This window comes from Pongo pygmaeus, chromosome 7 (genome assembly GCF_028885625.2).
Source record: "Pongo pygmaeus isolate AG05252 chromosome 7, NHGRI_mPonPyg2-v2.0_pri, whole genome shotgun sequence".
Taxonomy (NCBI): Eukaryota; Metazoa; Chordata; class Mammalia; order Primates; family Hominidae; genus Pongo; species Pongo pygmaeus.
Window position 1 is genome coordinate 92,029,014 of NC_072380.2, and position 10,893 is coordinate 92,039,906.

The 10,893-nt window shown below is 48.8% G+C and overlaps 1 protein-coding gene across 3 annotated transcripts; it reads right to left on the reverse strand.

Moving 5' to 3' along the window:
- Positions 1–280: 280 nt before the first annotated feature.
- Positions 281–4,425, reverse strand: HEY1 (hes related family bHLH transcription factor with YRPW motif 1). 3 transcript variants are annotated; one of them, XM_054499468.2, is made up of 5 exons: positions 3,847–4,425; positions 3,496–3,571; positions 3,273–3,368; positions 2,927–3,008; positions 281–2,042 (listed from the first exon to the last, which is right to left on the reverse strand). In XM_054499468.2, exons 1-5 carry the CDS (start codon positions 3,933–3,935, stop codon positions 1,459–1,461), a joined length of 927 nt encoding a protein of 308 aa, XP_054355443.1. In that variant the 5' UTR covers positions 3,936–4,425; the 3' UTR covers positions 281–1,458. The 3 variants fall into 3 exon arrangements, with proteins under 3 accessions (XP_054355443.1, XP_054355444.1, XP_054355445.1); XM_054499469.2 differs by having other exon boundaries at positions 3,285–3,368; positions 3,847–4,418; XM_054499470.2 differs by lacking the exons at positions 2,927–3,008; positions 3,273–3,368; positions 3,496–3,571; positions 3,847–4,425 and adding an exon at positions 2,481–2,541.
- Between the last annotated feature and the right edge of the window lie 6,468 nt (positions 4,426–10,893).

The window sequence follows — 10,893 nt, forward strand, 5'->3', positions numbered from 1 at the left end:
TCTGATTTCAGCTTTCCTAATCCACAGATGGCCAGTTTAGGGCCAGATCATCTGACATAAGAGCAAAAGGGCTATGTCCCCTTGTAGGAGGCAGGGCAAAGCTCTGCATTGTAATGAAGTCACCTTATTCAATGGCACGAATTCACACAGTTTAGAAGTCCAAGAATAATGAAACTGGTAAACATACAAACCAATCAGGCAAAATGAAAACCAAGGAAAGTTTATCTTTTCTTAGCCAAGAGGAGGAAAGGCCAAGGTATGTAAGACATACACCACAGAATACTTTGTTCTTTCTTTTTTATTTAGTCACAACACATCAGTACAACAGAGGTCAAACCCAGTTCAGTGGAGGTCGTTTAATTACACCTGCTAAAAGAATAAACCTGAAAAATGATATTTTATAGCCCAAATCAAATTAAATAAATCAAAGAGAAGGAGGCAGGAAAGCCCTTTTAAATACCTTGGCAACCACAGTTCCATGCACCAAAAGGAAAACTCACATAAAAATTTCCAGTTAAAAGAAAATATGGCAGTTCCAGGAAAATTAGGTTATGCATTTAACAGGTTCCACTGTACTATTCAATTGACCACTTGCACACCATGATCACTTATCCATGTTAACATTTGTGAATTTGAGATCCGTGTGATTAAAAATTCATTGTATTGCTGGGGCTGGTAAATGCAGGTGTATTCTATTCAATTACCTTCAGTTTCCTTTCCGCCAACACTCCAAATGAGACCTAACCTATCAGCGGCTCTCTCCTAACTAAATCAGAACTGCCAGTCCTGGCAGATACCAGCAGCTGGTCAGATGGATTCAGGGCCACCAATAGTTTGTACATTCACCTTTCTGCTATAGGAGGCAGAGAATTTACTAGTCTTCTTTCTTGGATAAAGCTGATCATCTGATTTGTCAACGCTTTGTTCAGAAATATAAAATTCAACATAGTTCCCCTCCCCCCAAAAGAATATTATTTATACAACACCTTAATCTGTCAAAATATTAACAAACAGAATCATGTTAACATTAAGCATAGTGGTTTGGAAAATTAATTCTAAAAACAGACCGTAACTATACAAGGAGGAAAACAGACCAAAAATACTAAATGTTAAGATTCCCCAAATTTTGAGGTAAAAACGGAATCATTCTGGTTTACAAAGTAAATTAGGCACAGTACAAACCTATCACAAAGTGTTGGCTTATACTCACTATTTCAATTTAATGTCTTGAACAAAATTTAACAACTAGTTTTTAAAAATTGCTAATACATGACGTGATGAAAAAAACATTAAAAAAGAAAAAAGTAAACCAACAAACCTTTAGTCTTTAAAAAAAAAATTATCTGAAAGTGTACCTTTTTCCTTTTTACTTTTACTGACGACTTTAAGGTGATGTTGGCAACAGTCCAGCCCAGCTGGGATTTTAAACTTTCCCCTCCCTCATTCTACATCAGTTCTTTAAAAAGCTCCAATCTCCGTCCCCCAAGGTCTATAGGGCTTGCCAAGGTTTGCAGCCTGCGTGGGTGCTGAAGGGCTCAGTGCATTGGGAGACAGTAAGTGGAAGGAGCCGAAAGAGAAGGGGAAGGCCGACAGGGAGGCCACTGAGGAGAGCAGAGGCGGCGACAGTTTGGAGGCGGAGGTGACCACAGGGAGCACCGGTCCGAGGCTGCCGCTAGGGGGCGCTCGCAAAGCAGGCGCCTCCGGATGTGCCGAGCCCAGCCTGCCCTGGTGGTGCGGTTCCGTGGGTGAGGCCGTGGTGCCCGCGTTCCCGTGGCCGTTCTGGGGCAGCAACAGCGGGTGCGCGATGTGCGGGTGATGTCCGAAGACGGTCCCCCAGGGAATGTGTCCGAGGCCCGCGTGGGCGCCGCTCGCGGCTTCCCGCTGGGAAGCGTAGTTGTTGAGATGCGAGACCAGTCGAACTCGAAGCGGGTCAGAGGCATCTAGTCCTTCAATGATGCTCAGATAACGGGCAACTTCTGCCAGGCATTCCCGAAATCCCAAACTCCGATAGTCCATAGCAAGGGCGTGCGCGTCAAAGTAACCTAAGGAAAAGAACAAAAGAAAAATCTCAGGGCTTTGCCCGTTTCCCTCATTTCTTCAGTCCCAGAGACAGCCCTTCCTGGCAGATACCTGCATCCCTTAAAACACAACAGTCAAGGGTTCTTCCGAAAGTCTAAATACTTTGGAGTCAACAAAAATCTTTGCATTAATCAACATAAGCAGAATGTGTTTGGTAATGCAAGTTCAAAGCCCAATTAGAAGCTGCAGAGCAGAAATTGGAATTATACCCTACCAGCGGATGAAACTATGTTCATTCCTTTAATGTTTTCCCTCAACAACAACAAAAAATACATCAAGGACAGAGAAACCACAGAGCAGTGAAATTCGTTAGACACACAGATGTAAGTTATCATCGCGGAGCTTTTAGGCACTTGGACCTCAGTAAAGCATTTTCCTGCTGGAGAGACAGACACACAGACCTTGGTCTCCTGTTAGGTTTCCTCTACTTAACCACAATACATTTCTTTCCTCAAGAGGCATGTGGCAGCACATTTTTTTTTAATCCCATATACCAAAATAAGACCACATATTGTTTTTAAATGCTTTTTCTCAAAATAGCAATGGACAAATGTGAAAGCTACCTGATCTGAATCAAGGCTGTCACAACTTTCGAAGACCTCACAAATAATAGGTATTTTTCCAAAAGATGCACTAGCTCAATCTGCAGAGAGCTGGGGTGGTGAATTCACTGGAGAAGATTCTATGTGCAATTGAAAATGTACTGACAGGGAACTGCACACACCACACACCGTTCTCTCCCCACCCCCAAAGAAAAATCAGGCAGCTACTGCACCAATCCTGGCCTTCAGCCGCTGCTCACTCTATGCCAACCACTCAGAGCCCCCACTAGGTCTAGGAGATGTACCTTTCCCTCCTGCCGTATGCAGCATTTTCAGGTGATCCACGGTCATCTGCAGGATCTCGGCTTTTTCTAGCTTAGCAGATCCCTAAAGATGAGAATGGCAAAAGATTGATTTGGCACAAGTTCCTTTGGGGAACAATTTAAAATATGCAAACATATATACAAAGATATATGCTTTGTAAATCGTAAAGCATGGACTAAAGCAAAATCAGTTGTCTTCACAAAATACACCCGCATCTGTGTACGAATTCATCTAAGCACAAGCAACACAGCTATTTTCCAAGGCGGATGAGATTAATGGGGGGAAGATTCAGAAGGTGCAGATAGCTATGCTGAGAGCTTTACCTACTTGCTCCATTACCTGCTTCTCAAAAGCACTGGGTACCAGCCTTCTCAGCTCAGACAAACTGTTATTGATCCGGTCTCGTCGGCGCTTCTCAATTATCTGCAGAAGGCAAGCAAAACAAAGGAAGGCATTACCATTACGACTGTAAATTTCCAAGACAAAAAAAAAAGGTGGTTATTTCCGTTAATCAATAACAAAAATAAAAGGAGAGTGTAAAGAGACTCACTCCTCTCCGTCTTTTTCTGGCCAAAATCTGGGAAGATGTAGTTGGGGACATGGAACCTAGAGCCGAACTCAAGTTTCTGAAAAGAGAAAAAGAACAAACAAAAACTGAAATCGCCGTTAAACGAGGAGAGGTGATCTGAGAGGTCGCCCCCACACCCTCCCCGCACTCAGACTTTTTTTGCCACTTGGGCTGGAAGGCGCCTAGGGGTTCCCTGGCCGCAGGCTGCCGCCAGCCTGCGACGCGCGGAGGTCAGCGCAGGGCACAGGCGCGCCAAGGGTCCTAGCCCGATGTCACCGCGGCAGGCCTGCGCTCGCCTCCCGCTCTGGCTCCGCTCCGCCGCCGCCAGCTCACCCATTCTCGTCCGCACTCTCCTTCTCCACCTCGATGGTCTCGTCCAGCTCGCTGTCCGAGGAGCTGTACTCGGGGTGAGCTCGCTTCATGCTGGTTGCCTGGGGGATCCAGGGGAGGGTCGGCGCGGCGGGCAGGGAGGAGTTAACTACAGCGGCGCCTCTCCGCTCTCGGCTGCTCGCGTTCCGCACACACTGATCCCGCTCACGCTTTGCCTCTGGTTAAAACTCAACCATCCTTTCCCACGCTGAGCCCCTTCCCAGGGCCCTGGGGAGGGCGGGGGAGTGGGGAAGGCGGGCGAGGGGGCGGAGAGGCGGGGGCGGCAACTCCAGGGCAACAGCCGCCCCCCAGGCCAATCCGGTTTCTCGCGCCGCTGATTGGCAGCCGCTCCGGGGAGGGGCGGGAGCGAGGCCGAGGGCGCGAGCGGACCGCGCCCCCACCCTCCGCGCCCGCCCCTACCCGGCGGCGGTGCGTCGGCTCCGCGGGGGCTCTGCCCGGCCTGCACTCAGGGGAAGGAGGAGGCGCGGGCGGCAGGGAGGCGCGGGAGGCCGGGCCGGGACACAAGCCCGTCGGCGGCCACGGCTCCTCCCCGCCCCGCGCGCCCCGATTGGCCTGGCCGCGCGCCAGGGCCGAGCCTGCAGCGCCTCCGGTGAGCCGCACGCGCCGCGGGCCGTGGGAAAGTGCCGGCGCCGCGGCCGCCAGCCAATCCGGGCGGCCGGCGACGAAGACGGCGACGGCGGCGGCCGCGCTGGCGGCGGCGGTGGCGGCGCTGGGCGTCCGCATGAATGGAGAAAAATGGGCAGGCGGGGAGGCGGGCCGCGCGAGGGCGCGCCGGCGAGGGCTGGGCGGCCGCGGGCCGGGCCCCCAGTGTGAACCTGTAATCGGAGCCTGGGCGCCGGCCGGCCTCGGAAGCCGCCGCCTAGCGCCACCGTAAATCTCGCCCGCGTGGCCGCCGGTGCCCGGCGGCTGGAGGCGCGCGCTGTTGGTGGGGCCGTGCCGGGTGCACCTGGCAGGGCTGCGCGCCGGCGGCTCCGCGGAACCCGCAGGGAGCTGGGAAAGGGGGCGCCGGGCGCGTCCACAGTGGCCACCAGCCCAGGGGCCGGTCACATGGAGGAGCAAGCTGTGGGCTCAGGGGACGCTCTTTTTGATTTCTGGGACCGAGGCCGCACATGCAGCCAGACTCGTTTCCGCAGGGGCTTCCCAGCCGCGGAATGGAATGAATACCCCTGTGCATCTCATTTCCGGGGAAGTGGAGCATTTGTTTTCTCGGCTGCCTTGGGGAAAAAAAACCCAACGGTCCCTGGGAATAATCATTATGCTGAGACTTTTTGTTGTTCCCCCGCCGCTCCCCCCGCCCCCCCACCCCCCCCCCCGTCGGCGGCCAGATCCTCTCAGCGGGCGACAGGGTGGCGGTGCTGGCGTTTGCGTCTGAGGCCGGCCTTGCTGAGGGAATGCACGTCTCTGGCCCCAGACACACACCTCTGGCTTCGGTGGCTTGGCGTGGCGTGTACTGGATGCTACGTGAAGTCCCCCCCGAGTCCACTAAGAAGACAGATTTTTTTTAAAATACAGTTGTAAATCTCGAAACCGATTTCTGATTCCAGAAACAGAATGGTGGTTTTAAATTTGAAAATCCGGTCTTCTGCCCCTTACAAAGGTGCAGAGCAATTCGCATTCGTCTCAGATCCACTCTGGAGCTTGTAGTCCTGTGAGGGAAAGCTTAATATCCATCGGTGAGAATAACAAAAGGCGTTTTCTCTTTGCAAAAAGCTTCCTGGTTTCTAGACTTTCTTATTGATCTCAATGCCATCTTTTTTTTTTTTTTTTTTTTTTTTTGAGATGAAGTCTCACTCTGTCGCCCAGGCTGGAGTGCAGTGGCGCGATCTCGGCTCACTGCAACCTCCGCCTCCCGGGTTCAAGCAATTCTCCTGCCTCAGCCTCCCCAGAAGCGGGGATTACAGACGCACGCCACCATGCTCAGCTAATTGTTTTTGGTATTTTTAGTACAGACTGGGTTTCACCATGTTGGCCAGGCTTGTCTCAAACTCCTGACTGCCTTGGCCTCCCAAAGTGAGGTGATCCGCCTGCCTTGGCCTCCCAAAGTATTGGGATTACAGGCGTAAGCCACCGCGCTCGGCCTCAATGCCATCTTAACACACCCTGGATGCCAAGCACTCTGAGTGGCCGGCCTGGGCATAATCCATAGTTCCTCTCTGGGCACCCCCATCCCTCCACCACCGCCCCCAACGGGAAATACAACCTCCTGGCTCCCACTGAAGCTTATTCCACTTCACATCACCTCCAGCCCTCAGCCTTTCCATGCAGCCCCTCTGCTTCCCTGTCTAGGCTGGGCCCTTCCATCAGCCATCCTGGGTTTGTTGTTGCTGGCACCCCAGACCTCTGGCTTCCTGAAACTCCACCGCATGCTGCCTGTCAGTTGTCAGTCCAAGGTCAATCCCACCACCCGGCTTTCTCTCTGGAAGTGCAAATTTTAAGGCTCCTTTCTGGCCCTCCCAGTCTTCAGTCCAGGGCATCCATCACTACTCCCTGCCTCTTCCCTCCCAGAAACTGATGGTCCAGGCATAGGAAACCATCCCACCTGCTCTCCTCTGCCTTCCAGAAGTCCCTCTGACCTTCCATTTCTTTCCCCAAAGTGACAGGCCACCCTTCCCCAGAACCAGTGTGTCTGCTTCCCCTCTGGCTCTATAAATTTTCCCAGCCTCTGGCACCTACAATGAGTCAGCCTTTCCTGCTTTGGCTCATTTCTGCTGCCGTGGAGAGGCGTGAACAAGCTGCAGATGTTGAGTGAGACGAGACCGGGTGGGGTTAGGGATGCTTAACTCTACATTGGCATCCAAATGAAATACTGCACACATGTTCATGATTACTTTTATGTCAAACAGGAGGTTCTCTATGGCCAGGTGCAGTGGCTCACACCTTTAATCCTAACACTTTGAGAGGCCGAGGCAGGAGGATTGCTTGAGTCCAGGAGCTCCAGATCAGCCTGGGCAACATAGCAAGATCCCCATTTCTTAAAAAAGAAAGTTAAAAATTAGCCAGGCACGGCATGCACCTATAGTCCCAGCTTCTTAGGAAGCTGAGGTGGGAGGTTTGCATGAGGCCAGGAGTGCCGGACCAGACTGGGCAACTCGGCAAGATCCCCATCTCTAGAAAAAATTTAAAAATGAACCGGGCATGGTGGCCTGTGTCCTAGCTACTCTGGAGGCTGAGGCTTGAGCCCAGGAGGTCGAGGCTACAATGAGCTATGATCATGCCACAGCACTCCAGCCTGGGTAACAGAATGAGACTCTCTAAAAAAATTAAAAATGAGGTGGTCTTGCTTCTTAACTTTGACTGATTTTTCAATGCTTCCAATAAAAACGTATTCTTCTATGTGCCATGTGCTGTACTAGGGCCTGAAAACACAAAGGTGACCCAAAAGTCATCCATCCTGCACTCCTAGAACTCACATCCTAGGGAGAAGACAGAGAATACACAGTAAAGTAGTTATGGATGCTCCAATGCTTGGAAGCCCTCATTGGTAAGGAAAAACGAGGGGGTGAGGATTCTTTATGAGGTCTGGGAAGGTCTGTTCTGAGTTTGGAAGGGGCTTAAGGTCAAGAAGAGGTGAACTAGGTGGTTCAGTAATAACCAGGAAGGAAGGGGTGGAGACCCCTTCCTTGAGTGGTGGGATCAGAGGAGAGAGTTACACTGAGGGCACCAGGCCCAATTTTCTCCCATCTGCTATGTAGAGGGGATTTACCCTGGAGGCTTTGAGCAAAGAACGACTTTAAACGTCTTTGCTACCCTGAATGCAAGGTACGTCCTGCAAATTGACCCCTTCTGCAACTTAAATGGGACTGCCCAGGCCTGGCCCCTCAGGAAAAGGACCTTTTACCATTTGGGGGTGGGGAAGTGGGTAGGTGTTGCCTTTTATAATTCATCTGTCCTGAAGAATCACCCTTTTTTATTTCGCTCAAGGGCCTATTTTCTTGCCTGGTTTGTAGAGTCTGGGTTCAGTTACTTAACTTACCATTCTGCAGGCTGCTTTTATCTGCGTTCCCTTGCAGAAGCGATACTCCAGATGTCCTGGAAGAGAGAGACGCTCCAGATTTAGGAATTCACTCGCAAGGCCAGGCCCAGGTGGGGGCCTCCCCAGAGGAAAATTGGTAGAACCTCCAGGGAGGAACAGCTCATCCTCAAACTCCAGCTGCAGCATTTCTCTATGAACGAGGCTTAGGGTGGCCAGCTTGTTGGTAGGGATGCAACCAGTAGCTGGGTGTGAGACTGGCCTTGAGGAAGCCCCGAATCATCAATTGTTCATTCATTAGAGCCTTGGCTGCTGTGGAGGTCCCTACTTGGATACCCTTCATGAGGCCCTGTCTCTGTCAGTTTGCTGGCAGGTGCAGGTGATCTCAATTGAACAGGCATGGGACATGGTGCTCAGGAGGACCAGAGGCTACACCTGCAGCTCTGAGAAAGAAGGGCTGCCTCTCTCTCTAACCTCTTAGTCTAATTGCTATATCCATTCTGAGGCAAAGGTCTTTGTCAAAACAAGTTTTAGGTAAAGCTGGCCAGTGGCTGGCTGAAACCTTTAGGGCTTGCTTGCTTATGTACTTGCTTGACAAATTTGTATGAAGCCCCTAGTCTGTGCTGGGCACTGAGCCAGGCCTAGAGCAATCAGGCTGAAAAGCCACAATCTCTATCAGGCTGCTCACAAGTTCTTCTTAGCTACATGACATTTAAGCCCCAATAATATTATCTGTAAAATGGTGATATTGACTGGGCGCAGTGGCTCGCGCCTGTAATCCCAGTACTTTGGGAGGCCGAGGTGGTTGGATCACGATGTCAGGAGTTCAGGACCAGCCTGACCAATATGGTGAAATTTCGTAGATATTTTTATCTGCTAAAAATACAAAAATCAGCCGGTCGTGGTGGTGCACACCTGTAATCCCAGCTACGTGGGAGGTGAGGCAGGGGAGTCACTTGAACCTGGGAGGCAGAGGTTGCAGTCAGCCAAGATCGCACCACTGCACTCCAGCCTGGGCGAGAGAGCGAGACTCCGTCTGTCTCAAAAGAAAATGGTGATATTAATAATAGTTATTTTCCAATGTCACAAATTAAATATGATCAATTATATGAAGCACTTTACAACAATACTTGGCCACTAGTTAGCACCCAATAAACAGCATCTGTTATTATTGGCTTTTAATATACCTGCTCTGCCCATGAGTATATAAACTCTGAGCACTAAGTTACTTTTGTGTTTTCTTCTGATACTCTGTTACACGTCTAATGAGGTTGAAAGGCAGTATAAATAATTATGTAGTAATTGGATATATTAACAGAATCTCTAGAAAGTAATATCCTTTTAACATCAGGAGAAGGAAACAGTGCTTCTTGTTAAGAGCACTAGATTATTTTGAGTAATATAAGCATCTGCTATTCATTATTAGTGAAAGTTTTGCTTTTTGAATCTAAGAAACATTTCCTGAGCATGTAGAGCTATAAATACATGTGTAAGTAAGGAGTGTACTCATGGAGTTCAGAGATGGCTCCTTCATGAGAACACAGGGAATTTTGACTAAGTGCCAGTTTTCCTTTGTTCCTCATGCTTGCTGCTTTCTCTAGATGCAGCATCTCAAACACCAGATTGCTTTGTGGCATGTGATGCCATGCAAAAGTGCACTTCCACTATCAACTTTCCTAATTGAGGTCAGATGTGAGATGCCTTGGTGTTTGCCTTGAAGGAATTGTTTAATTGGAACCCTAATAGGCTGTGGTATGGTACAGTGGAAAAAGCAGGGATTTCAAATCACCTGCCTGGGTTCAAGTCACTCTTTACTAGCTGTGTGACCTTGAGCTTGTCACCACACCTTTACCCTCTGAACCTCAGTTTCCTCATCCATAAAATAATAGCTCAGCGTTCATTTTGTTTTTCGAAAGGCAAGATGAGACAAAGCATTTTTTCAAGTGCCAAACAAATGTTATGCCTTATGCTTTTAAGTTATGGTGATGATGATGATGATGATGATGTGAAGAATATGGGATGCTTCTTCCTGAGCCTTGCTGGACCATCGAGCCTGGAACTCCTGGCCTTCTTCCTGAGCCTTCCTGAGCCTCTTGTGCCTGCCAGTGAATTCCTTCACAATGAGCAACTCCATCTTTTAAAATATATATATATTTAAAATACCAACATGCATTTCACAAAACATTGATTTCTCAAGATGCTTTGTAAATAAAAGAGTCTGTTTCCAAATACATCTGGAAAACCACCTGTAAGATCTCGGGGCACATTACAGCATGAAAAGCTCAGAGACATTCTTAGTAAAGAAGCCTTATTTACATTTGTCTAACCCAGCACTTCCCAAACTTACCAGTTCCAGCACCTTTTTTCTTCACATAACATGTGCTTCACATAATATTCCATTGAAACGGCATACCAAGGAACACACTTTGGGAACTTGTCATAGCATAAGGGTGGATGCATTTTGCTTTTGCTTAAAGATGACTGACCCACAAAAAAATTAATCACAAGTGAAAACCAACTTAACACAAATTATTACTAAGTCAAGTGCTGAAATATAACTTTTGCTGAGTAATTTATCGTCACCCATCCCCCTCCCACCCCCAAACCTTCCGAGTCTCCTATGTCTATCGTTCCACACTCTGTCCATGTGTACACATTATTTAGCTCCCACTTAGAAATGAGAACAAGCATCTGACTTTCTATTTTTGAAAGTTCTTTGCTGACTAATCAAAGAGACCAATTACTTAAAAGTAATTTATATTACCTTTTAAATACTTGTAATAACAAACACCTTCATAGCACTTCATGGCACCATATACCAGAAACGGTTTTTAGAACTTTACATATAACTGATTGAATTCTCACAGCAACCCAGGAAAAGGGAGGTATTATTTTCTCCAGTTTTAGAAAAGGAAGCCTACGCAAAAGGAAGTAAGAGATTTGCCCAAAGTTGTATCTGAATCTCTGCCATTGGTTTGATTCCATGACACCCTCTTTCCCTCAAAGAATAATTTACAGTG

Excerpts from the sequence above, each read along its gene's own strand:
- HEY1 (XM_054499468.2), bottom strand. The coding sequence starts at position 3,935 with ATGAAGCGAGCTCACCCCGAGTACAGCTCCTCGGACAGCGAGCTGGAC. Across the intron at positions 3,572-3,846 it reads GAGAGTGCGGACGAGAATGG|AAACTTGAGTTCGGCTCTAG; the intron begins GTGAGCTGGCGG and ends TTCTCTTTTCAG. Across the intron at positions 3,009-3,272 it reads AGAAGCAGGTAATGGAGCAA|GGATCTGCTAAGCTAGAAAA; the intron begins GTAGGTAAAGCT and ends TCTCATCTTTAG.